This window comes from Belonocnema kinseyi, chromosome 5 (assembly GCF_010883055.1).
Source record: "Belonocnema kinseyi isolate 2016_QV_RU_SX_M_011 chromosome 5, B_treatae_v1, whole genome shotgun sequence".
Classification (NCBI taxonomy): domain Eukaryota; kingdom Metazoa; phylum Arthropoda; class Insecta; order Hymenoptera; family Cynipidae; genus Belonocnema; species Belonocnema kinseyi.
Window position 1 is genome coordinate 112,945,609 of NC_046661.1, and position 27,976 is coordinate 112,973,584.

The 27,976-nt window shown below is 26.2% G+C and overlaps 1 protein-coding gene across 5 annotated transcripts in view; it reads left to right on the plus strand.

Annotated features, from left to right (window-relative positions):
* Nucleotides 1-27,976, plus strand: part of LOC117172395 (probable phosphorylase b kinase regulatory subunit alpha) — a 57,408-nt gene that overhangs the window by 27,879 nt on the left and 1,553 nt on the right. For 3 of the 5 annotated variants that reach the window (XM_033360274.1, XM_033360277.1, XM_033360275.1), the window contains exons 5-14: nucleotides 636-745; nucleotides 864-1,011; nucleotides 5,039-5,217; nucleotides 6,556-6,706; nucleotides 6,828-6,854; nucleotides 11,678-11,970; nucleotides 18,006-18,561; nucleotides 21,212-21,264; nucleotides 21,330-21,479; nucleotides 23,077-23,334. In XM_033360274.1, the coding sequence (XP_033216165.1) occupies nucleotides 636-745; nucleotides 864-1,011; nucleotides 5,039-5,217; nucleotides 6,556-6,706; nucleotides 6,828-6,854; nucleotides 11,678-11,970; nucleotides 18,006-18,561; nucleotides 21,212-21,264; nucleotides 21,330-21,479; nucleotides 23,077-23,334 (1,925 nt within the window). Of the gene's footprint in view, nucleotides 1-635; nucleotides 746-863; nucleotides 1,012-4,725; nucleotides 4,874-5,038; nucleotides 5,218-6,555; nucleotides 6,707-6,827; nucleotides 6,855-11,677; nucleotides 11,971-18,005; nucleotides 18,562-21,211; nucleotides 21,265-21,329; nucleotides 21,480-23,076; nucleotides 23,335-27,976 lie in introns of all 5 variants that reach the window. The other 2 variants (XM_033360276.1, XM_033360278.1) reach the window with 2 other exon arrangements.

Below are 27,976 nucleotides of genomic sequence, written 5' to 3' on the forward strand. Positions count from 1 at the left end.
TATTGCGGCCATAATTCATAAATTGTATAATTAGTTCAAGAAAACACTAAATGTTCCAGATTTTAATCAATAAAAATGTAAACAAATAAAGAATTTTCAAGCAGTTGCAAAACGTTTTCTACGAAAAATATGACTTCTAAAATTCATTAAGTGTGTTATTAATTTCGAAAAATACTAACCTTCCATGATTTAGAATGAAAAAGAAAATTGAAACAAATATTAATTGTTCAAAAAATTGAAAAATGCCTTAAACGAAAAATGTTATCCTCAACATTCACTCATTGGGTTATAGAATACAGAAAATTCATGTTGATATAATAATAAAAAAAAATCCCGTTTTCATCATGAATTTTACTTCACACTGCTATTTTGCATTAAAAAATATTTTTTAATCAAGATTTGTTATCATTTGAATAAATATATTGGCTGTATTATTTAGAACTATTTTTCGATCTGTGTTTACATTGCGAATATGTTTACTGAAACATGTAGAATTTTTCAATTATAGTGACCGTGAAAAATGCTTTCAAAACGTAAAATGGTCAGGAATTTTTTTCTTGTAATTCAGCGGCTACGCCGAATTATTTACCGTTATATTATCACGAATTTAAACTATAAAACAAATTTTTTTCTAGGTAGGAACAAGAAGCTCGGATTGTCCGGCAGAAACTCTCGAGATGTGGGGATCCTAAGTACGAGTAAACTTTACTCCCTGCATGATAAGATATTTGCCTTCACTCCCCAGGTAAGCTTTCCTCAATGTTTTTTTTCTTGTTATATTTTTGATATATTTGGTATGTTCGGTTTGAAGTGTGTACTCTGCATTTTTTTCTTACACAATCTTGTTCTGCACAAAACATCAGTTGACAGACATGACCCGCTTCTACATCGCATCGGACTATGAGCTCATGATTGACATATTCAAAGGCGAAATTAATTTCTTGAAGTCTAGCTGGCAGAATATGTTAGGCCGTCCACTTGTGGTCATGCCCCTCAAGAATATCCACCTAGGTACAGTAAAGTCAAATCCTGAAACCATAGAATTCTAGCTCATTTCGTGAATTTTATCAACTTAAACGTAAAAAGAACACGGGTTTTCAATGATCTGGAGTTATGAGTCTGTGGTTTATGGATTAAGTGTCTTTTTGTCGAGTGGAAATCCCTTTTTCGAGTTTGAATGAAAAAATTCTTTGTTCTAACAATCGTCCAGAAATTGAACTGCATGTGTTTGTTTCTATCATCCCTTCGCTTGCAATTAGCAGCTCATAGTGATTCATCCTTTCGCCGAAGAGTACATTTTGATTGTTAATAATCTCTTTTAAATTCATAATCCCTTTTCAATTTAACGAGCTGTTCAAAAATTACAGTGGTCCAGTACTAGATTTTCGCGGAAAGATTAAGCTAGAGGTCGTAATTTTTGGTCAATTTAAAACTTTGAAAAAAAAACATACTCTTGATCAAATTTCGCATCAATCCATCGAGGCCGAATTTCAATTTGTACTTTGTGTCAAATGTTTCTATTATTAAATAATTCCAAAAAATCATATTTTTCAATAAATTAATTTTTATCTTCATTTAAACCTGTAAAGTATCTGTAAAGTATAAACGACTGCATTATATCCGTGTGTTTTTACAGAAAAAAATAATTTTTTCACAAAGGTTAGCTGCTGCGAATGAGTGCGATATTATCTAGCCGAGAATTTTTTTTAAGCCAGCAATTAAAATTGTTATTAATAAATAATGTGAAGAATTGATTTGTATATTTTGTTTTTACAGGAAAATATTATTTTTCCATAAGGACTTGCTGTCAATGACTTTTCTATATTAATTAGCTGAGAACTTTTATTTTAAATCAACAATTTCAATTGTTGAAAATTCAATTATTAAATTTTGTTTTCGTTTTTATTAGAAAATTCAGTTATTAAATTTTTTACTAAAAATTCATCTTTTTTCGTTGAAAATTCAAGTACTGCTTACTTGAAAGTTGAACTACTTTATTAAAAATTAATTTTTTCTTAGTTGAAAAATAATTTTTTTAACTGAAAATCACAATTTTTCACTTTTTGTTGAAAATTAATTGGTTTTATTTCAAAATTAAATTATTCGATTGCTTTGTGTAGTTTTTTTGTTTAATTTGACTTTTTTGGTAGATATTTTTTTTTGTTAAAAATTCAACTACTTAGTTGGAAGTTGAACTACTTAAAAAAAATTGTTTTTTGTTTGTTTGTTGAAGATTCGTCTCATTGGTGGAAAAATAATCTATTTTGTTAAAAATTTCTGTCTCTTATGTGTAAATAATTTTCTTTACTGAAAATTTAACTAATCCATTTTGGCTGAAGAGTATTCGTTTTTAGTTGAGACTTTGGCTGCTAAATTTTTCACTGCAAATTCCTATTTTTTCTTTGAACAATCAACTTATTTGTTGAAAATTGAACAACTTTCTTAAAAATTCATTTTATTATTTTATGATGTAACTATTTTGTTGAAAATTAATTAACTGAAAATTTAATTATTTTAGTTTTGGCTGAAAATTGACCCGTTTTAGTTGAAAATTCAAATGTTTGGTTTAAAAATTATGTAACTTGTTGTAAATACGTCTTTTTGATAGAAAATTAATTTTTTAAATTTAATATTCAACTACTTAGTTGTAAGTTGAACTACATTAAAAACAAATAATTTTATTGATCAAAGATTTATATCTTTAATTGAAAAATGAACCATTTTGTTGAAAATTCTTTTTTTTTTTTTAGTAACTTGATCGTTTTTAATTTTTAATTTTAATTACTTCGTTGGTAATTCAACTTTTCGGTAGAAAATTATTTCTTTTTATTGAAAAATCAACTACATAGTTGAAAGTTGAACTACTTTAAAAAAAAATTCTTCGGTTGAAGATTGATCTCTTTGGTTGAAAAATGAACTATTTTGTTGAAAAATCGATTTTTTTGTTGAAAATCAATTGCTTGAACTGAAATTTTAACCACTCTATTTTTGGTTAAAAATCGATTCGAAAATACGACTTTTCAGTAGAAAATTCGTCTTTTTGGCTTAAAAATCCTACTGTTTTGTTGAATATTCGTCCTTTTGTGTTAAAACTTCGATTACTTTGGTATAAATTTCAACTACATTTTCGGTTGAAAATTCATATTTTTTGTTTGAACATTCACCTGTTTTGTAGAGAATTCACCTTTTTGACATGAAAAATAAACAATTTGGCAGACATTCTTTTCTTATTTGAATGATAAATATTTTTGGGTTATAATTTTATCGTTTTCACTAGAAATATTATCTTTTTCGGTTAAAAGTGCAACTGTTCGGTTAAAAATTAATCTTTTGTGATCAAGGGTTCAAATATGTCTTGAAAATTCGTCTTTTTGGTTGAATTGGACTTTTTCTTTGTTGGAAGATTTATATCTTTGGTTAAAAAATGAACTATTTTGTTCAAAATCAATTGTTGGAATTGAAATTATTAAACATTTATTTTTGGTTGATAATTTATCATTTTTAATTTCAAATTTCAATTACTTGGTTAAAAATCCAACTTTTTAGTAGAAAATTTGTCTTTGTGGCTTAAAAATTCTACTGTTTTTTGAAAATTCGTCCTTTAGTTGTTTAAAAACCTATTATTTTGGTAGAAAATTCAACTATTTCGTTGCAAATTCATATTTCTTGTTTTGTAGAGAATTCATTTTTTCGGCTTAAAAATTCAACTCTTTCGGTAGAAATACATATTACCTTTTTGTTAAAAGTGCATTGTTTGGTTGAAAATCAGAATTTTTCGATTAAGGATACAAATTATTTGTTGAAAATTTGTCTTTTTGGTAGAAATTAACTGTTTTCGTCTAGAATTAAATTATTTTTCGATTAAAGTATGAACTATTACACTTTTCGATAAGAATTCACCTTTTATGGGTTAATTCGAATGATTTTTATTTAAAGTTACAATATATTGCAGTTGGAACGTCATCTGTTATATATTTTTTTTTAGAATTAATATTTTTTCAATTAAAATTTAACTATTTGTTTCAAAATGCAACTGTTTTTGGTTGAAATGTATCTTTTTTGTTTAAGAATTCGACCAATTGGTTAAAAATTCAAGTAGGTTGAAAGGTTTAACGATTTTTTTAAAAACTCATCTATTTCGAAAATTCAACTGTTTTGTTAAAATATCTTCTTTTTGGAAAGAAAAATGGCCACTCTAGATTGAAAATCTATTTCTTGTATTTAAATCTTCTATGTTAATAATTCATCTTTCTTAGTTGAGAATTCAACTGTGTTCTATAAAAAAAGTCGTCTTTTTGACTTAAAGATTCAACTATTTGGTTAAAAATTTAACTGTTTTAGTAAAATTTTCACTATTTTGATTGAAAGTTCTGCCATTTGGTTGTAAATGCAAATGTCTAAAATTAATTTGTTTGCTGAAAATTAATATTTCTTAATTGAAAATTCATCTTTCCGGCTTTAAAAGTCATCTGTAATCTAAAAAATTCAAGGTCTAATAAAAATAATTTAAAAGGGGGGTGTTCCTAATTGTGATGTCGCCTTGGGAGAGTGAAGGTTTATACGATAATATGTGACGAAGAAAGAGAGAAGTGAAGGCGTTTTTCAAAATAGTGTGACGTAGTTTTTGAATGGCCCGTAAAATGATTAATTGATTTAAAAATAAAAAAAAAGTTTGGCCAGTCTGTTTACGTCTTCGTTTGCGTGTCCGTATGTTGCCTGTATTAGAACTTTGATCCGGAGGAGTACTATATGACAAATGATGCGGGCCTGCTTGCCAACACATTCACAAACAACTTGGCCTTTCTCACCATCAACTGGAGACAAATACTCGGCAGGCCGACCGTAACACTTGTTGCTACTCATAATCACTTAGGTATGGCCGTGGATTTAGGCTCTGTAAATAGCTTTATGTTTAGAGATCTAACTCAAGTCTTGTACACCTATTGTCTGATTTAAGACTTCTAACTCTATATTTCTGTAAATGCTTGCTTGTCCCTTGGTCTTTTTCGAGCCACAAGAATAATCCTGAAACTTGCAGATCAGGGAAAGATCCCACTCGCGATGATCACGACGATGAAGAAACTGAAGAGTGGATACATCAATGGCACTCGTGTGTCTTTGGGAAATCTGAATGAGTTTCTCAGCACGTCTTGTATCACGAACTTGAGTTTCCTCGGAAGCGCTGAGGATGGACGACCCGACAAATTAAATCCCCAGGTATGAATGACATTTACAAATTCTAGACCAGGATCAGGGTGACTAGTGACTCAGGAAATAGGGGAATTTTGTGCTTCTTGAAAAAGACGGGAAAATACCGGGAATTCAAGGGTCGGCCCAGAACCTTTTTTCAGAAGGGGCAATTGTGAATGTTCTTCAACGAATGTATGTGAAAGGAGCGCGGAGGGGGGCTACCCTACTGATTGAATTTAAACAGAAATTGTCGAATTGAATATAATAAGGTGGTAAATTCTACTTTATTATTTTTTTTTTTTCATTAAAGTGTTCACATTCATAAAAAAACTTAAAGTACTTGCATGTTTCGTGTATAATTTTTGTTAAAAATTCATGTTTTTAGGTTGAAAATTCAACCTTTTGTTCGAAGATTCATAATTTCTATTGAAAATTCATCTGTTTGGTTGTAAATGAACTTTTTTGTTAAAAATTCATATTTATGGGTTGAAAATTCAACTGTTTTCTAAAAAATTCAACTATTCGGTTAAAAGTTCATGCATTTTGTTCAACAATCGTATTTTTTGTTAAACTCCCTTCTTTTTTATTTAAAATTAAAATAATTTTTGGTTGGAATATCAAGTATTATTAATTTTTTTTAAAATTTAACTCGTTGGCTGAAAGTTGAACTAATTTCATAAAAATGCATTTTACTTGGTTGACGTTTCATCATTTAAATAGACAATTTATCTCTTTGGTTGAAAACTGAACTTCTTCAAATTGAACTATTTGATTAGAAATAAACTGCTGTACCTTCATATTTGTCGGTAGAAAATTCCACCGTTCTGCAGAAGATTCGTTTTTTTATGGAGAATTCATTTTTTCACTGAAACTTGAATGTTTCTATATTTGGTTAAAAATTTACCTTTTTAATTAAAAAATTGAACTATTTGGTTGAAAATGTATGTAAACAGTTAAAATATCGTCCTTTTTGGTTAAAAATTAATATTTTTAATTGAAAATGTAATTTACTGATTAAAAATTCAACTATTCTGTAGAAAGCTCGTCTTTTAGCTTAAATATTTCAATTATCGAATTAAAAAGTTTGTTTTACTAGTTTATTTACACTTTTCACATGGGCTTTGATTGTAGAGTACTTACTTTTTCTGGTTAACATTTTTTCACCAGGCGGCCTATCGCATTTTAACCATTTCCAGATTTTTTGTAATACTTCTTCGTAAAGGGGGATTACAAGGAATTGTATATGACTGCATGGGATTGCATAAGATTGCAGAGAAAGTGTATGCCAGATTTCAGGAGTAATTATTAATTAAGCCTTTGTGAGCCAGAAATTTTAACTAGATTAAAAAAAAAATTAATTCACAGGTACAACAGTATTTGGATGAGCATCTAATGAAGGGTTTCCCTCATCGAATAAGCCTTTTGAATCGTACAGCCGTAAAAAGCACGAAGAATTTGAAACGCAGAGTGTCAGTGAAGGGCGCTATAAAAAAAACGAGATCGATAGCCGTCGAACGTGAGTAGGGAATAAAGTTACAACTTAAGAATTTCACAAGATTGCTAATATTTCCATAGTCTGATTGCATGCCGCCTAAAGAGGAATCTAATGCCTTTACAATTTGCATTATTTCCTACAGCTGCGGCTTCCGTCAGCCTAACAGAACGTAAGTCCACTAACAACCTCAAATCCTTCAATATAGGTTGGCCACTAGAGCAGGAATCCGGGAAGTGACAGTGAATTTATTTTATCCCGTTACTTTAAATGTTACTTGATATTCTTGAATTTGGAACATTCAATTATTAGGTAGTTATTTTTTCGATTTCGGAAAAAATTTTTATTCAGTACTTTTACAGGGAACCCAACAGACCGGGAAACCCAGGAATAAGCCTAAAATTTTCTGCGCTGGGAAATAGCCTTGATTTTTTTTTTAAAATCGGGAAATTTTCAAATGTTTTGTTACTTCTGCAATAAATATCGTCTCGCTTTTTAAAACAAAATTTCTTTGAAATTTCTCTCAATATTACTAAACATCCCAGTTAAAATATCGAAAATGTCTTTAAAAAGTCGCACAATCCGAACACTGACATTATTCAATTACAGGCTTAACAGCGCAAAAGTTTCTCAAAATAGGTACTTAACTGTATTTTCCCAGATTTTTTAACAAATATTTAGAAGTCGCTAAAATTATGTTTATGGCCGATAAACAAATTTTATGAGTCAATCTTTTTTTTTACAAGCTTAAATTTCTTCAAAATTGTCGGTGTGAGAAAAAAAATGTTGGAAGGGTGTTTAACATCCGTAAAGCATAATTTTATGTTTTAAATGTCAAATTTAGTTCTAACGTTTTTTTAAATATGAAACATGTGGTAAATTTTTATCTCATAATGGCCAATAATTTCCTGTACCATAACTTCCAGTTCAGATAATTATTTTTAATGAATCAACTTTATTTTGTACATTAATAAAACCGCTCAAATATAAAAAAGTAGGGCATAACATTTTTTTAAATCAATTTTTTTTTGTTAGTAAACGATCTATATAAATATATTAAAACAACTATTGCAAGTAATTTGACCAATTTATTCAGAGCTTTGGACATTTGTTTATTGAAAAACGATAAACAACCATTCCTGTGGTTATTTGAATTCATTTAAGGGCATGTGATACTTACAGTTTCTCCGGCTTTTTTCCAAAAAATGAAAATTTTCAAAAACTGAATTCGGAGATGCTATAAAATATCATAGCGGACGTCCCCGGACTCTTTTTTGAGGGATAATAACAAAAAAATTTATTGTGCTAAATAAAACATTTATGCATATGTATTATTTTGAGGTTACGTCATTTTTCATCTCTGCCTTTCCGATAATCTGGAAATTATTTATGAAATAAACTTTTTTGATTGCCTGCAAAAAGGGTTAGTTTCGGGAGATTAGTTATTTGCAAGTCCAAAGTTTTCGGCCAAAAATATTGTGTAGTTTGGAAGTAGCGCACAGGAGAATTGTAACATACATAACCTCCAAATGTACACATGTTGTTAGCAATATCAAAAAATTTTTTGAAAAAAAACACAAATAAAGTGTGCGGGGATGTCCGTTAGCATGTTCGCTATCATTTCCAAAATTTTTAAGACAAAATATTGATTATTCTAGAAAAAAAGCCGTCGGAATCTAAAACTGGTAAAATCGATACTAATTCCTAAGCGCTATGCAAATTAATCAGATTTTGCTAAATTAAAACTTTTTTTGAATTAAACAAAAAAAAAGTGTGTGGGGACGTCCGTTAGCATGGTCGCTATCATGTCCAAAATTTTTAAGACAAAATATTGATTATTAAAGAAAAAAAGCCGTCGGAACTTAAAACTGGTAAAATCGACAATTTTCTAAGTATCACATGCCCTTAAATGAATTGTTAAATACTTAAAGTGTAATTTATTTTTATTTTCAAGATTTGAGCGATTTCATTGTTTTAAAAACAATTTTATTATAAAAACTTGTAATTTACCAAATTAATTATTTTAATCATGTTTTATGGCACATGAAAGTATTTTTAATTAAGTGACAAAATAATATTTCCTATGAGTTTCATATTTCAAGAAATGTAGCGCTATTAATGTTAAATATCCCATAAAAATGTTGTTCTCAAATGAAAAATTAGGATGAAATTTCACATCTTTATGAAAAAGTTATATCTTTAGTTTGTATGCTAAATTTAAAACAGTAAACAAATAAAAAATATTAACTTATAAAAGTAACATATCGGCCGTAAAAACATCTAATTATTTTTTCCCCTTTTTAAAGAATTCCTTTTTTTCCCTGTTTTAAATAAAATTCCTCTAATGAATTGACTGTATTTTCAGTTTATTTTCATTTTTGTCAAATCGAATATAATAAGGCGGTAAATTCCACTTTATTTTATTTTTTTAATTAAAGTGTTCACATTCATAAAAAAACTGAAAGTTTTTTCAATTTTTTAAAACAAAATTTTTTTGAAATATCTCTCAATATTCCTTCTCATTCGCTTCTCGCTTAGATGATAAATGAATTAAGAGAACCCATATATTTTACCTTTAAGTTCTAAAGAGTTTTAATTATTTTCAAAAATATGTACGATAAAGCAATTAGTATTTGATAATTATTAATGTAAACGCCTAAAATTCATCCGGGAAAAGTGTAATTTTTGACAGGAAATACTGGGAAATAACCTGATTTTTTTTAAAGTTTGAGTGGCCACTCTGTCTTAGATTAAAATATAAAAAATCTTGTTTGTTACAACATTTTAATACATTTCAAAATATATCTAATTGGTATTTTATTTTTTCAATTTTGAATCTACTGTTTTGTTGAAAATTCAACTATTTTCTTAAAAAGTAATCTTTTTCGGTTAAAAATTAATTCTGTTTATCTTAAAAGTGTATTCTTATATTTTAGGTTCAAAAATCTTATTTTTTTGTAAAAAATTCTGCTTTTTGGTTGAAAATTTAATTAATTTATTCAAAATTCAAGTGCTTTATGAAAACCTATTTTTTTGGTTGAAAATTTATCCTTTTTATTTGAAAGTTCATTCTTCTTATTCGAAAAGTCTACTAATATTAGATTTTTGTTACAGAATAATATACTTTTCATTTAAAATTGTACTATTTTTCTATCATTATTGTTCATTTTTTTTATTCAGCTATGTTCCTAAAAAGTCAACTTCTTTTATTCAGAATTAATTTTTTTTATCGAAAATTCAACTGTTTTGTTACACATTCACCTTTTTTGATTGAAAGTGAATTCTCCTTCGTTTAAAAGTCTACCTTCATATGTTTGTTCCAAAATTCATCTTTGTTGTTTCATAATTTTTTTTATTTTTCACCATATTGGTTGCAAGTTTAATTTTGTTGTTGAATATTTAACTATTTTCTTAAGAAGTTAGCTTTTTTTGTAGAAAGTTAATTTTCTTTGTAATTGAAAAATCGACTATTTTATTCAAGTTTTGGTTCAGAAATCATCTTTTTTAGTAAAAAAAAATCAATATATGGTTCAAAATGTAACAATTCTGTTAAAAAGTAGTCTTTTTTATGGTCGAAAATTAAACTTTTTTGTTGAACAGTCATCTTTTTAGATATAAAATTAATCCTTTTGTACTGAAAATGCATCGTTTAATAAAAAAAAAATCCTTTTTTTATTGAAAGGTAATTTCTTTTAATTGAAAAATATACTATTATTAGATGTTTGATACAGAATTCATCTCTTTTGGATAGAAATTCTACTATTTGTTAGAGAATTTAATTATTTTGTTAAAAATTTAACTATTCACCTTATTTGGCCGAACATTAAACTGTTTTGTTGTACAGTCTTCTAAAATTCATCCTTTTGTATGGGAAATTCATCGTTTGGTGAAAGTGTCACTTTTTGGTTCAAAATTCGTATCTTTTTGCCTTAAAGTTCAAGTATTTAGTAATAAATGTAACTGTTTTATTGAAAATTATTTTTTTTTGTGAAAATTCAACTACCTGGTTATTGTACAATTTCAAATTTAAATCCTCAATGGGTAAGTAATTTTAAAGTAAGCTTCTCGAGTTAGACAATTGTAAATTAGTAGCATGTAAAATTGAATCTTTCTAAACTCTTAAATTTTATTTCAAATCAGAAGGGAACATTTTAAATAGAGTGTTCAAATCAGACAAGTTCATCATTTTTGTATTCAAATTCAAATCGTTCAGGTTGTTTGGTCTTAAATTTAAATTGTTATAAATTGTTATAAATTGTACAATTTTATTTAAATTGAATGACATTGAAAGAGATTTAAATAATAAAATTGAAGGTGTATAACATTAAATAATGTTATATTAAAAATTTATATTGCAAATTTATAAATAAGTCAATTTTAATCGTTTTGTCTTTATTTTTGAATAATTTTTGTGTTTGAAGACTTCGAAATTGTTTAATTTGTACAATATTCAACGTTTTAATTTGAAATTATTTAGTTTTAAATGTTATGTTATGTTAAATGTTTCATTTTAAATTCCGAACGTTTCAAAATATCTGTATCAGATTAGACTCGTTAATTTGTGAATTCGTTTTTTAATACTTTAAATTATAAACCCTTTAGTTTAGAAGTTTTGAATTAACCAAATTTTTAAACCTAAAAAATATGAAAGTGTGAAGAAACCGGGAACTTTTTTCTGAATCTTAAGTGGCCATCCTGTTCAAACATGTTTTTAGGGCAATCATAATAATGTATATGAGATATGTTAAAAGATGTCCCAGACTCGGTAAATATTAATGTAACCATTCGTATTACTTGCAAACACAGTAGTTTTGCAACTCATAGTTGTCGACCGCAAAAAACAACTTTGTAATCTTTTTACCGCATCTGGGAAATTGTTTAACATCCCTCCTACAGATTAATTTTGTAATCTTTTTTTTATATCTATGTTAAACTAATGAAAAGAATTGTTTTTTGTTGTTAAAATAAGTTAAAGAAACTGTTTATCTGTCCCAGCTGAAATTCTTGGAATGGCTGGAGAAGATCGAAGAGCCTCGACTATTTCAACAGCGAATCCTTTCATCGAAGTGACAGACACTTCCCTATCTCCCGCTGCGAAACCAGCGCCTATCTCAGAACGGACACCATCGCCAACAGAAGATATGTTCCCCTGGAAATATTCACCAAGGCCTCACAGACATCGACTTAATTCTGAGACTCAATACGCTGATACGGAAGTTGAAGAATTGATGTCTATGTTGCGGGAAGCGGAAAGTCTTGAGGAACAGGGCGACATCTTACAGTATTTGGTAAGTCTATTTTCCTGTTGATATGCTTTGACCAGAACTATTCTTTTTTGTTTAAGACATTTTTATATTTTTTACCATAGTGGTTGAAAATTTTATTTTTTTGTTAAAAATTCAACTATTTTGTTAAAAAGTAATCTTTTTATGCTAAAAATTAAAAATTTTTTGTTGAACATTCATCTTTTTCGATATAAAATTGATTTCATTAAAAATTAATCAATTAATAAAAAAGTAATCTTTTTTTATATTGAAATTTCAACTATTTTATTAAAACGTAATTTTTGGTTGTTGAAATTTAATTCTTTTTTATTGAAAAATCTACTATTATTTATTTTTTGTCCAGAATTCATCTCTTTTCGTCACAAACTCTACTATTCGTTGTCTTTTTTGGATATGAAATTCATCGCTTTGCATGAAAAATTCATCGATTTGTAAAAGTTTTTTTTTAAAATTCAACTTATCTTTTGAAAGATTTGTCTTTTTCGATTAAAAATTCAGCCGTTTGTTTGAAAATTTAATATTATAAACTGAAAATTGAACTATTCTATTTATAGTTGAAAATTGATCTTTTTTAGTTCAAAATTCAACTATGTGGTTGAAATTTTGTCTTGTTTGGTCGAAAATTTCTGTATGTCGTTCAAAAATCTTTTTTTTTTGTACAAGAATTAATATTTTTGTTTTCAAATTAATTATCTTGTTTGAAAATTAATCTTTTTGGTTAAAATTTCATCTATTCCAGTTGAAGATTTATCTTTTTACTTAAAAATGTATCACTTTGGTTGCAATTTTTTGTTGTGACCATTATTTTATTACTTGAAGATTTTTTTGAAAATTCATGTGTTTCGTTGACAGTTTGTCTTGTTTAGTTGAAAATTGAGGTATTTCGTTGAAACATCGTCTTTTTTTGAAAAATAAAATTAATATTTTTGTTTTCAAATTAACCTTTTTGTTTCCAAATTGATCTTTTTGTTTTCGAATTAATTTTCCTTTCTTTAAAAATCCATTTTTTTAAAGTACACATATTCTAGTTAAATAATAATCATTTTAGTTGAAAATTCATCTTTTTGGTAATAAAAATTCAACTATTTTATTGAGTTTTCTAGCTGAAAAGTCGAAGGTTTATATAAACATTTGACTTTTATTCCCAAACATAAATTTTGAACAAAAAACTTAATTTTCACCAAAGAAAATTGAATTTTCACCCACATAGTTGAATTTCCAACTTAGAAAGGTGAAACTTTAATCAAAGTGTCGAATTAAAAAAATATTAAACTTTAAACAAAAACAGTTGCATTTTCAACAAAATAGTTTAATTTTCAAGCCAGAAAGACAAATTGCTTAGTAGACAGATAATTTTTTATCCAAAAATGATGACTTAAAAAAAATAGTTTAATGTTAAACGTAATAATTAAATTTTCAACCAAAGATACCAACTCTGGATCAAAAATGTAATAATAGTAGATTTTTTAATTAGAAAGAATTGACCTTCAACCAAAAAAGTATGAGTTTTCAATCATTAGAAAAAGATGACTTTTCTTACAAAAGACGGATTTTCTACCCAAAAAGAATGAATGTTTAGAAGTAGCATTTCAGACTAAAAAATATGACTTTTTAATAAAATGGTTGAATTCTTAACAAAATAATCAAATTGCTCCCCAAACATTAGTATTTTTAACCAGAAGAGATGAATTCTGAACCCAAAATACAATACTAGACGCTTCAAATAAAAATAATTAACTTTAAAAGAAAAAATATAACTTTTTAAGAAAATATTAACTTTCAGCCAAAAAATATAACGTTTCAATAAAGTAATTCAATTTTCAACCAAGTCGAATTTTTGACTAAAAGAAATGAATTCAGAACAATACATATAATAGTAGATTTTTCAAATAAAAAGTGTCTATTTAAGAAAATAGTTGAATTTTTAACAAAATGAATTGTGAACTAAAATATAATAGGAGACTTTATAATAAAAAATTATTTATGTTTAACCAAAAAATACGACTTTTCTACCAAAAGATGATTTTCAATCCTGAAGGATCGATTTTCTATCCAAAAAGAAAAATTTCCACAAAACAGTTGGATCTTCGGCCAAAAAGTATGATTTTCAATCAAATGAATTAATTTTCAATTAAATCAAACCATCTTGATTGAAAATTTAACGGTTTGTTTGAACTTAATTTTTTTACCTGAATATTTAACTGTTCCATTTTTAGTTGAAAATTAGTTATTTGTAGTTTAAAATTCAACTATTTGGTTCAAATTTTGTCTTGTTTGGTTGAAAATTTATAACTTTTTATGCAAAATTGTCTTTTTTTAACAGAAATTCATATTTTGATTTCCAAATTATTCTTCTTGTTTGAAAATGTATAATCTTTTTGGTTAAAACTCATCTGTTCCAGTTGAAGATTCATAATTTTACTTAAAAATGTATCACTTCGATTTAATTTTTCAATTTTTTAAATTGGAAAATTATTTTTTTACCTGAAAATTTAACTATTCTATTAGTTCAAAATATAACTATTGCGTTGAGAATTGATCTTTTTTAGTTGAAAATTCAACTATTTAGTTGAGAATTCATGTATTTGGTTAAAAAAGCAATATTTTTCTTGAAAAGTTAAGAATTTAAAGTGGTTTAAATCGAATTTAATATAGTACCCACATTAATTTTACTTAAATATACACTGAATTTTGTTTAATTTGTTGTTCAAATTCACCAACTTAAGGCAAATTCAAGAAATGATTAATTGTAATTTGAGTTTTATTCAATTATTGAATTAATTGATGGCGAAATTTTAGAATATTTTATAAAATAATTTATTGAAGCTTTTAAAATTAAACATATTAATTGGATCCCTATAGAAACTGAAAAAAAACATGATTTATAATAAACCCGTGAAACTGTATACATATTCCATGTCGATTGTTTAAAAAAATACGAAATAAAAATTAATAAAAAATGGCTTTATACTATGAAAAATTGTACCTGGAAAAAAACCTGAAATTGTCTGGAATTTTTTTTCCATGATTTAATTATACACCCTGGAAAATTATTTTTAAATTGTTAAACTGCAATCGGTTCAATTGGGCTAATATAAAAGAAATAATGAAAGTTTTTCATTTGACGCCCATTGAAATGAAGCAAAAATGTGAATAATTAAAGAACAATGATTAAATAAAAGGTTAAGCATTATTAAAAAAAGTACTTGAAAGGATAAAAATAATAAGCAGAATATAATCTTATGAATTTTATACCTGCATTTTGGTATGGCGGAAGTTTCGGCGTACAATTAATCAAAATCACCACGGAGGCTATATTAATAAATAAGGCTATACTAATAATGTATAAAAATCTTGTTTTCTACATTCGAGTCGCTTTTTCATACTTACGATTAGTGTATTCGACATTTGAAGCGTTGCAGTACAGAACTAGATAACCACCATTTTATTGGGAAACGGGCTGTTTGAATAAAAAACAAAACAAAATTAAATACATATTTTTTTAAAAGGATATTTTCAAAAGCTCATTTTTAATATGGCAATGAAAAGATTGTTAGTTCAATCCTAGATAGCTAACTCTGTACTTGTCTCCCGCATTCTTTTTTTAATTGTTGAACCTCTTTATCTTTTTTTTTACTTTTTTCTGACCACTTCCCCTTCCTAAAAGTTTTTTAGTTCAGTAAAATAATAAAGTATTTATTTTTTCAAAAAAAATATCCTTAAATATACAACAATTAGAGCAATGTTAATGAAAAAGAGCAGTAAATAAGGTCCAAAATTAATTATTTTCTACAAGATTTCTGCTTCCAAATTAGTGGCGCTGTCATATCCCCTCAACAGGCGTATTGCACTTTTTATCGTGATTCGCAACCAAGCCTGATCCAATTTTAGGTTCTTTTCACTTTGGGATTGTAAACTTCCAAATTCCCTTTCTCGGAACTGGCAAATATTTTGTGATCATACTTTTTTGGCATCAATTTATAAATACCTCAGCTCGGGAGTAAACATTTTTTTACCGTCAAATTATGATTTCAATGTAACAGAATTTTATTTCGCTCACCTAAAAAAATCCGATTTTTATTCGTTATCTAGTTATGCCTATAGTAAATGACATAGGATCCTATAAAGTATCCTATATACAGGATGGCTGTTGGACCGGGAAATGACCGGGAATTTTTTAAGACTGGGAATAACCGAGAAATGACAGTGCATTTTTTTTTTGACCGGGTATTTTACAATTTTGTAGAAGAAAAATCTGTCCACGTTCGATTTCAACAGTTTTTAAATAATTAATTGAATTTTTATGTTTTTCAGTTATGCTATTATTTAGCTTACAATGCGTATTTCAAAATTTTTTTACTTTAAAAATTTTCCATTAAAAATTTGTATTTCGAAGCTTACATTTTTAATTTAAAGAATTTTTAAATGCGTGTGACTGAAAGTTTATAAACTGTTTTCAACTTAAAAATAACTTCATAATAATATATTCTTAATTAAAGGATTTTATTAAATTTAAAATATTTTTTCAGTCTAAAATATTTAATTTTTAAGCGATTCAATTTGAAATTTTTAATTAAAAAAAGATTAATAATTGAATATTCAGCAATATTTGAATTTTTATTTAAGACAAGTTAACCTGAAATCGTTAAAATTTCGAAGAGCCTTTAAACTATGAACGTTACAATTTTTAATATTGTATTTGAAAAATGCTCTTAATTTGTGAGTGAAATTTGTAAATTTTGATGTATAATTTACAAATGAACGTTTGTAGAAAAATGTGAGTTATTTTAAGAGATATTTAGGAGTTTTAAAAAGATTTAAAATTATCATGCAAATTTTAGAAAGTTTTCGTTAAATCTTCTAGAATCTTTTTTGAAAATTTTGTTTCAATATTTGAAAAAATTTTTAAATATTCTCTTAAAATAATTTTAAAAATGAAAATTTATTTTTAATTTTCCTAGGAATCTTAAGAAAATATTCTTATTCTTTTGAAGCCTTTCACAATTCTTGAAAAGAATCTAATTTTTTGTTTAATATTTGCGAAAATCTACATTTTGTTTTATATTAGACTATCATTTCAAGTTTTACATTAAGTTTGAATCTTTTCAAAACTTCTACATATCTCTTAAAATTACTCAAATTTCGCCTACAAATAATAAATGTTCAATTTTTATTTATACATCCAAATTCTAAAGGAATTTTCTAAAATATCCAGGATTTTCTGAAAATTGTAGAAAAATTTCAATTCATTTTGACAGATATTTACAAGTTCTGAAAAAATTTCCAAAATAATTTTAAATTTAAAACAAATGTAAAACAACTTCTAGATTTCTCAAGGTTTTGAAATAAAATTTTGAAGCTTTCCAAGGATGTTAAATTATTTAAAAAGAAAATAATTAAATTTCTGATTTAAAGTTTTTAAAGTTTTGTCAATTTTTCAGTAATTGATGTTTCTAGCTTTCTAGATATTTGAATGTTTCTAGATATTTAAATACAAAATATTTGAATTAAAAACTTTTAAATTTCAAATTTAAAAGTTCAAAATTTAACAGTTCCACTTTGAGTGCTTTCATATAAAGCTCAGTTTTTACTACCTCAAGTGGAAAATTTTGTAGCTTTAGTGGTTCATTGTTTTAATTTCATTGACCATGAAAAATGTTAACGAACCGGGAAAAAATCAGGATATTACCGGAATTTATTTCGTCGATTAAAATGGCCATCCCGTATATAGGTTCCTGTATAGGATCCTGTATATGTTTCTGTATAGGACCAAATCCAGATGCACAATAGTATTCTATGGCACCTACGGCTGTGCAGAAGTTGTTTTGGTCACATAGGTGACCACCTATAGGTGAAACATATAGGATCCTTCGCGGGATCCTATATAGGAATTTTCAGTAGGGTGTAATGCAACCCTTAATTTATTTTTAAAATCATTGTTTTGATCTTTGAAGTGAGTTCGAGCGCTCTATTCTTCTAGACAGTTAATCTAAGACAACATCCTTAATCATAATCTGATATTCTTCTGCTGAATCCAGGTTGACACTCAAGGCCTCGGTTTCGATACCGGTATGTTGGAAGACGGCCATGTAGTTCTGTTGAAAGATTTGCTAAAAGGTTTGTACGAGAAAGCCTGTCAGCAAAAAATGTGGGGCATTGTTCGCCACGCCGCCGGAATGTTAGGAAAACGAGTGGAAGACCTGGCAAAGGCTGTGACGGATCTTCTTGTTCGGCAGAAACAGGTTACAGTTGGAATGCCTCCTGCTAACGAGCAGACAATTGTTGCTCCTTTGCCAGAAAATGAATTACGATCTTTGATTCATCAGGCCTATGGAGATGACGAGTCAACTGCAATGTTGACACAAGAATTGCTCGTCTATCTCGCCATGTTCATCAGAACAGAGCCACAACTTTTCCATGAAATGCTGAGGCTCAGAGTTGGATTAATTATACAAGTTATGGCCACAGAATTGTCGAGGACTCTCATATGCAATGGAGAAGAGGCTTCTGAACATTTACTCAATCTCTCGCCTTTTGAAATGAAAAATTTACTCCATCATATCATGAGTGGAAAGGAATTCGCAATCAGCAGCGGTTGGTATTTTCTATACTTTTTTTTAATTCTCATTAGAGACCGTACTTAAATTACGTAACAGTTCAAGGGTTATATGAGTGAAAGACCCCTTCACTCATGTACGTAATAGTTGCTATTTCGCAAAAAATTTCTTCTAAAGATTATCTTTTTAGTTATAAATTTTATTATTTTAATGAAAATTTAATTATTTCCTTAAAAATACAACCGTTTTGGTTGCAAATTCAACTGTTTTGTTAAAAATTCGTCTTTTCGGGTAAAAAATGTAACTCCTTAATTCATATTTTTTGGCTGATAAATCAGCTGAAATTTTTTTTGGATGGAAACTTTTTTGAAAATTTATCATTTTGATTTAACAGTTCATGTTTTTTTAGTCGAAATATTGCATCTTTTTGGAGAAAATGCAACTGTTTTGTTGAATATTTAACTGTTTCCTAGAAAATTGACTTTTTGTTTAAAATTCTTATTTTTGTGTTTAAAAATGAATTTAAATCTTTTTAAATGAAAACTTAACACTTTTTTGTTGTTGAAAATTGGTCTTTTTGATTTAAAATTGTCACGTTTATTGGGTGAAAATGAAACTGTTTGGTTGAAAATTCAACAATTTTATTGGAAACTCATACTTTTTGGTTGAAAATTCTGCTGGTTTGTTGGCTTCTATAAGGTTTCCGATAATTTCAATGATTTGAAGGGTTTTTTAATGCTATCAATTTAATTTAATTAATTTACCAGGATTTCAAGAAATATCGCCAAATTGCATAGAATTTTCACAGGATTTAATCATATTTTAGTGAATCAAAAGAATTTATTCAAGAGAAGTGAGGTAGTTTGCAGGATTTCAAAGATTATAATAGTTTTTAAATTATTATTTGTCAAATCACTCTGAATTATTTTAATTTGTTTTAAATTATTTTAATTTACTTGAATTATTTTAAATTAACTTAATTAAGTGGATCTTTTAAAACTTTTTAATTGATCCTGAGAATCAGTTGATAAAATGGTCAAAGAATTTGAAATAGTTAAAGGTATTTTTTCCAAATTCCTTGGCATTTTTAAAAGCTTAAAAAAATTGTAAGGGATTTTAAACGATTTTAAAGAATTTAAAATATTCTGGGAAATTTTAAACGACTGCCAAAATTTTTGTATTGATTTCAACAGTTTGAAGTAATTTCAAACACTTTGAAAGGTTTAGGTATTTTAAAAGATTCCAAGGCATTTTCAATTGATTTAATGAATTCCAAGGGTTTTACTTATTTTAAGAGATTTTGAAAATTTAATGGATGTTAGAGAATTTATTTATTAGAATTGACAAATTTTGTAGGGTTTCAAAGATCTGATAAGATTTTCAAAATTTTTTGCACTTCATTTGAAATTCGCACTGAATTCTTATTAATTTATCCTAATTTAAATAAATTCTTTTGAATTCTAATTTCAATCAATTCTGCTCCATTCGATGTTTAAACTCAGCTTGATTTTTTATAAATTTTATCGAATTCTTCTCATTTCCCTTAAATTGATCTAAATTTACTCAAATTTGACTGAAATAAATGGATTTTTTACATTCTCATAATTTATGATTGAGAAAGTATTAGAATTGTCAGAAATTTCACATTAAAATTTTTCAACGGATCTCCACGTTTCGAGACCCCCTAAATCCGAAAATCAAGTTTTTACGATGGCATATGTCTGTCTGTCCGTCCGTAAACACGATAACTCTCGAAAAAATGAACGGATCAAGTCCATCTTTTGCACACTTTTTTTAGGTCCTAAAAGAAAGGACGAGTTCGTTAACCAGCCATTTTTGATAAAAATTCAAAAAGTGAACGCATTTTGAAAATTTTTGAGACCACTTTTTTCTGAATTTGATAGCTCTAGGTACGGATATTTATAGTATTAAAAAGAACAAACAATTTATCCTTATGACTTTTTTCGATAAAAAGAAAATTCTCAGAGTTATAGCATTTTCAAAAAAATTTCAATTAACCGACAATGAAAAATCAAAAAAATTTTATTTAAAGATTGTTTACAATTTATTTTAATTATTCTGAATTTAACTTGGACTTTTTTGTAGGCATTATTTACTTTTTGGGTTCGAAATTGGTAGGGTTTCAAAGACTTGATTTTTTTAAATTCTACCTGAATTTTTTTTAATTTTTGGGAATTCTCTTGAATTTTTTAATTTACTTGAGTTATTCTAAATTCTCTTTACTTCACTGCAATTAAAAATTTTTTAAAGTTTTTATTTAATTGATCCTGAAGTTTTTTTAACTTTAATTTCTTAGGCATTTCATAAAATTCTGTTGAATTACCTCAAATTGTTCTAAGCTTATATCAAATGTACTGAAATCAATTAAGTTATTTCATGTTTTCAAATTGTTTTTCATTTATTTGATTTTTTTTTAATTCACCTTGAATTTTGATGATTTTCATCGAATTCTTCTCGTTTACTCGTTCCAATTGTACAGAAATTAATGGATTTATTTTTAAAAAATTTTCTAATTCATTTGAATTGTTTGAATGTCTTGTAATTTAATCCTGAATTTTTTATTATTCGAAAGCAAAAAAAGTACCCTATTAATGGGACAAAAAGTACCTATATTTGATCCCATAGAGAAATTGAGGCATGTTCTAATTTAAGCTAATTTGTTGCAGTTGGTCGTGGCAATTTCTCAGTGATAAGTTGCAAGTCTGGAAAAGTCAGCAAGGTAAGTAAGATTTCATTATTTCTGATTTTTCTTGACTCCTGATTTTATTAATTTCTCCTTGGCAGAAATCGCAAATCGGAGGATTTTTGAATTCAGATGAGGGGGAAATTGAACCTGATAGGCAAGGACAATGGTTAAGAAGGCGAAGACTCGACGGAGCTTTGAACAGAGTTCCGAGAGACTTCTATCCTCGAGTCTGGCAGGTTTTAGAAAGAGTACGTTATTTTTTATTAATATATTTCGTGCTTTTATAATTATATAAACGGACTTTTTTATTTAATTTTTTTTTGCTTTATGATCAAGTTCTGAGGCTTTTAGACTGGAAATTTATGAAGATTTTTTTTTTATCAAAGGGAATAATAGGGTATAATTGTGTTGTTTTTGGAAAAGATGGATCTGTTACTGGAACGGTACATATTTTTATCTTAATTATTTTTCAACTTTTTCAACTAATATTAATGAAACAATTATTAGATGTTATTATCAAAAAAATTTGCAAACAGTTTAAAGTCATTTAAATTGTATTTAAAGATAGAAATATTTTTCTTCACTCTGAAAATAATTGACAAAAAAGTGTGGCACTATAAGAAAATTTTTTTTATTTCAGCGAGATATATAGAATAAAAATCTTATTGAAAATATGCACTTAAACATTTTTTTAACGCAAATTATTAGTAACATGAATTTTCTAACTATATTAATAAAATAATTTACTAAAGCGATAATGAATATAATATGCAATTAAACTGTTTGTTAAACGCAAATTATTGGTAACTTGAATTATTAATAATATTAATAAAATAATGTATTAAAGTGGTTATAAACAATTTTTAAAACAGTTTAAATGCATTGCAATTGTTTTTAAAGATCGCAATATGTTTGTTCACTTTGAAAATAATTGACAAAAAGTGTTGCGCTATAAGAAAAATTTAAAATTCAGCGAGATATATAGATTAAAATATGCAATCAAACTGTTTTTTTCACGCAAATTATTGGCAACATGAATTTTCAGTATTATTAACAAAAGAATTGATTTAAGTTGTCATAAAGAAATTAAAAAAACAGCTTAAATTCACTACAATTGTTTTTAAATGTATAGTTCACAAATACACTTTTTATTGTATATCTTTATCGATATTGAATTATTTTATAAATCATATTCTTTGTAATATAAAGCTTTAGAAATATTTGACATATTTGTAACAATTGATATATTTTATAACATAATTCATTTTTATAAATGTCTTATGACGAAAGAAAGTAAATTGCTTTCAAGCTTTAAAAAGAAATATAAATTTTTATAATTTAGTTCAAATAATCGTTAGTTTCAATAATCATTATAATTCTCAATAAAAAAAATTTAATCAAAATTTACCATTTTGACAGTTTATATTATTTACTGAGGTCAATGTTGAAAATTTAATGTTCGTTTTGCAAAATTGTTATTATGACACTGTGAAATGTGTATTCGTATTTAATCATAAAAATAATGTTTCCTTCACTTTTCATTATTACTTATTAATTTATTGGATATTTAATATGCTACATAATATTTTTACGAGATAAATATTTACAAAAAAAAAAAAAAACTTGGTTTAACAATTAAAATACATTAAATTTGTATTTTCCCCTATGCCTTTGAATAGTTGTTGGCCTAAAAGTACAACCAGCGCCGCCACTCGGTCGCGGGCAAATCTCATGTCACATTTATTCTACAGATCTTTATAACCCCCTGATTGAAATATTTAATGTGCGAAGTTGTCTGGTAATTTCTGTGGAGTTAAATTAAAAGTGCTTTGTATTTTTTAACAGTGCCAAGGGTTAGCTATCGATGGCAAACTTCTGCAGCAAAACCTCACACAGGAAATGACACCTGGTGAATTGAAATTCGCACTAGCTGTTGAGACCTTTCTGAACACAATTCCCCAACCGGAATATCGTCAACTCGTGGTCGAAGCTCTGATGGTTTTGACTCTAGTGACTGAGTACAATTTAGCTCCTTCCCTAGGAGGCATCATCGCCGTGGAGGATTTAGTTCACAAGGCAAACGCTATTTTTCTAGAAGATCAGGTTTGAATTTTAATAAAAATTATCTCTGAGTAGCGCTGCTAGTCTCGTAGTATATGACGCCTCCGCTAGAGTTCAGGGTGTCTATCCTATCTCGATACCCGGGAAATGTCAGGGAATTTTTATATACCTAGAAAAGTCAGAGCATTTTTTTAGCCAGGAAATTTTTTCGTGAGCGTGCTTAATTTTTTTGTTTAAATTGCATTATAAAATTTAATAACAATGATTATTAATGTGTAAGAGTAGCTTTATATTACTACATTTTAATAATTTGTTGAAAATTCCTTTTTTTTTTATTAATTTTTTTAACTGAAAATGTAACGATTCTATTTTCTTGTAATTGATGGCCTTTGGTTGAACATTTAAGTATCTCGTTGAAACTGCATTATTTTGCTGAAAATTAACCAGTTTGTTTGCAATATTTTGACTCTTGAGAAAAATTTTTAAGTGAACAATTAAATTTAAAAAAAAAGTCTTTTTAAAATTAAAGCATTGTTTTTGTCGAAATATCAATTACTACAATTTTCATTCTGAAACAATATTTTTTGGTATCAATATTTTATTACTTGTTTAAAAGTTAAACCCTTTCGCTAAAAATTAATTTTTTGTGTTCAAGATTCATCACTTTAATTGAAAATGTAACTATTACAGTTAAAGATTCATCATCTTAGTTGACAATTCATATTTTTGGTACCTACTCCATTTTTGTTTGCAAATTGATATTTTTTAATTCAAAGTGCAACTATTTGGCTGAAAAAATGTTGTTTATTTTAGTTCAAAATTCATGTTATTTATTGCGAAATCATCTGTTTTGGTAGAAAATTAATTTTCCTGTTTGCAAATGAATTGTCTTGTTTGCAAATTCATATTTTTGGTTAAAAATTCCAGTATTTCAATGAAATATTCCTAATTTTTTTGTAAGTTGATCTTTTTTGTTTAAAGTTGATCTATTGAGTTTAGAGATTCACAATTTTAATTAAATATTCATCAATTTGGTATAAAAAAAATTTTGTTTGTGGAAAATTAATTATTTTAATTGTAAATTTAACTATTCCATTTTTTGTTAACGCTGATATTTTTTTAGTTCAAAATGCAACTATTTGGTTGGAAATTGATATTTTTTATTTGAATTTTAACCATTTAGTACTTCAAAGATAAAAGCAAGAAATTAATTGTTATGTTTTCAGTATTGTTAATTATTTACTTAATCGATGGTGCAATGATGAAATGAATCACTAGAAACTGAAATAAGAAAACACTATTTATAATAAGCTCTCAAAACTGTATATATTTCGAATTGATTATTTTCAACAATGCGAAATATTTGAATGACTGTACATGAAAAATGATATCTGGAAAAAAACTTATGATACCTGGAAAACACCTAGAATTGTCAGGGAAATTTTTCGCGAGCATGCTTAGTTTTTTGGTTAAATTGCATTTAAAAATTCAATAAAACTGATACTTTATTTGTAAAAGTAGCTTTATATTACTGCATTTAACTATTTTGTGAACAATTATTTGTTGTTTTTTTTGTTTGAAATTAATTTTTTTTTTTAATGAGAATTTAAAGACTTTATTTTTGTTTAAAAATGGATCGCCTTTATTTGAAAAAAGTATCTCGTTGAAACTGTATGTATGTCGGTGTAAATTTACCAGTTTGTTAGCATCTTTTCTCTCTCTTGATAAAAAAAATTTTTTAGTTAAAAATTAAATTTGAAAAAAATGTCTTCTCTTGATGAATTGGGCTGTTTTTAATTATTAAAATTAAAGTCCATTTTGCTTGAAATATCAACTACTACATTTTTCATTCAGAATTCATGCTTTTTGGAATCAAATTTTTATTATTTGGTTGAAAGTTAAACCCGTTTTTTACATTAAATTTTCATGTTCAAGTATCATAATTTTGACTGAAAATGTATATGTTCCATTTTTGGTTAAAAAATTGGCATTTTTGTCTACAAAATTGAGCTATTTCGTTGTAAATTTATGTATTTTGTTGAAAAATCATCTTTTTTATTAAAATTAATCTTTTTTGTTGTTGCCAAAATTCAATTATTGCAGTTAAATATTCATCATTTTATTTTTAAAAAATAACGTTTTGGTAGAAAATTCTACTATTCCAGTTAAAGATTCATCTTTTTGTTGAAAATGCAATTATTCCAGGTAAAGATTCATCATCTTAGTTGAAAATTAATCTTTTTGGTTGTAAATATAAGTATTTCAATTAAATATTCATAATTTTATTTGTAATTTGATCCGTTTGGTTCAAAATGAGACAACTTGGTTGAAAGTTAAACTCTTTTGTTCAAAATGTATCTTTTTGGTTTAAAATTAGTTTTTTTTTATTTTGTGGAAAATCAATTATTTTAACTGAAAGTTGATCTTTTTTATTTGAAATTTAACTATTAAGTACTTCAGAGACAAATTCAAGAAATGAATTGTATATATTTCGAATTTATTGTTTTAAAAAATGCGAAATATTTGAATGACTCCTTACCATGAAACCATGAACATTGAAAACTTCACGCTAAAAATGGAATCTTCACGGTAGAATTGAGAATTACGAAATAAAATAATGAATTTTTAGTTTTTTTTACTATAATAATATTAAATGAAATAATTAATGCAATTTTAATGTTTTATACTCACAATTTAAATTAACTTAAAACCAATTTGTTTATGAATAAATAAATTTTTATTTTTAAATTAAGATTTAAGTTTATCAGAAATATATCTTAATTTTATAATTATTATTACATAAAAAATTATATCCCAATAAAATAAAGTAATTTAAAATAATAGTCCTAATATTAAAAACAATCCATTTTTAAATCCATAATAATCAATTTTTGAATATTAAGAGTTTATAAAAATTGTTAAATGTACCTAGATAATTTATAACATTATCAAGTCTAGAAGATAAACAAAAAAAATAAATTACTATTAAAACTCTAGAAGATAAACAAAAAAAATAAATGACTATTAAAACTCCTCGGAAAAGATACTTGACAGAGGTTAAGTATAACTTAAAATTTTTAAAAGTAACAAATTTGAAATACTCTTCATTTGAATGATTAAAAATTTGTACTAATTTCCAGTAGTGACTGAATTCCTAACTACAAGCCTCGGACTCGCCACACTATTAAACTATTTTACATTTTTTTGAAACGATGACACTATTTTTCTACCATTTCGAAAAAAATACACGAAATACACTATTTTGAAATTTAAAAAGTCAATTTTTCAACTAAAAAAAATCATTTCCAACAAAATGCATAAACTTTTATCCAAATAGTTGAATTTTCAACGAAGATAAATTAATAAATAAATTTAATAATAAATCTAATCGTAATAACAATTTAAAATTCTATAGTATCAGCAGCTTTGAATTTAAAACATTTAATTTAGTTTGCAGTTAACAATTTTAAAACTTGAAACACTTTGAAGTGAAAATTATTTTTATTTATAAGTTAAAATTTTCGAATAATTTAATTTTGGACGCAATAATATTAGCTTTGAATCTTTAATGATACAATTTTCATCATTCTAATTTACAAATATTTCTATTTTTAACGTTTTGAAATTTTTTTATATTCGAAATTTTAATCTGAAATCATTATATTTAGAGACTCTTCAAATAAAAAACAAAATATGAAAATTTGAATGCTTTCAATGTATTTGGAATTATATATTGTTAATAAATAAATTGATAAGTTTACGATTAGAATTTAAAAAAATTGAATCGCCTCGAATTAAAAATGATTTTTATTTAAAAATTAATTTTTTTTAATAATTCCATTTTTAAAGGTTTAATTAGCTTTGAATTTGTAATGATGAAATTTAATACATAAACCAAATCCCTTTATTATGAGTTCCGTTAATTTATACCAGAATCAGATTTTAAGGCGGTTTAGGTGATTTTAAAGAATGTCAAGCGAGTTACTGAAAAGTTATTTTAAAATATTTTAATGAATTTGAAGAGATTTCAGTGGATGTGATTTTTTTCAAAATATTTTAAGGAAGAAAATTTAAAGGATTTTAATTAATGTACTCAATTTCGAGAATTTTAAGCTGAAGGAATTTCAAAAAATTTCGGAAGCGTTCAAGGATTAAAAAAAAACTTCAAGATTTTGTTTTAAAGAATTTAAACATAATTCAAAAACGTTTCAAGATTTACAGGAAATTTTCTAAGATTTTAAGACCGTTTTACTGATTTTAAATCTATTTAGAAAGTTGTTTAAAAAGATTTAAAGAAATTTTAAGAGACTTCAAGGGATTTAAAAAAATGCAATGATTTAAGGATTTTCAAGAGATTTTAAGGAATTTAAAAAATTTAAGGATTTTAAGAGATTTTAATTAATTTTAGTCGATTTTGAAAATATTTAAATGATTTCAAAGAAGTTGAAGGGAGTTTAAAAAAATTCGGAGGACTTTAAGGATTTATAAGAACTTAAGTGATTTTAAGGAATTACTAGGGAATTACTAGGGAGTTTTTGAAAAGTTATTTAAAAATATTTTAATGAACTTGAAAAAATTCAAAGATTTTAAGGATTTTAAATAGATTAACAAAAATTTAGGCTTTTAAGAGATTTGAATTAATTTAAGTTAATTTCGAGAAACTTCTTGAAGGGATTTTAAAAAA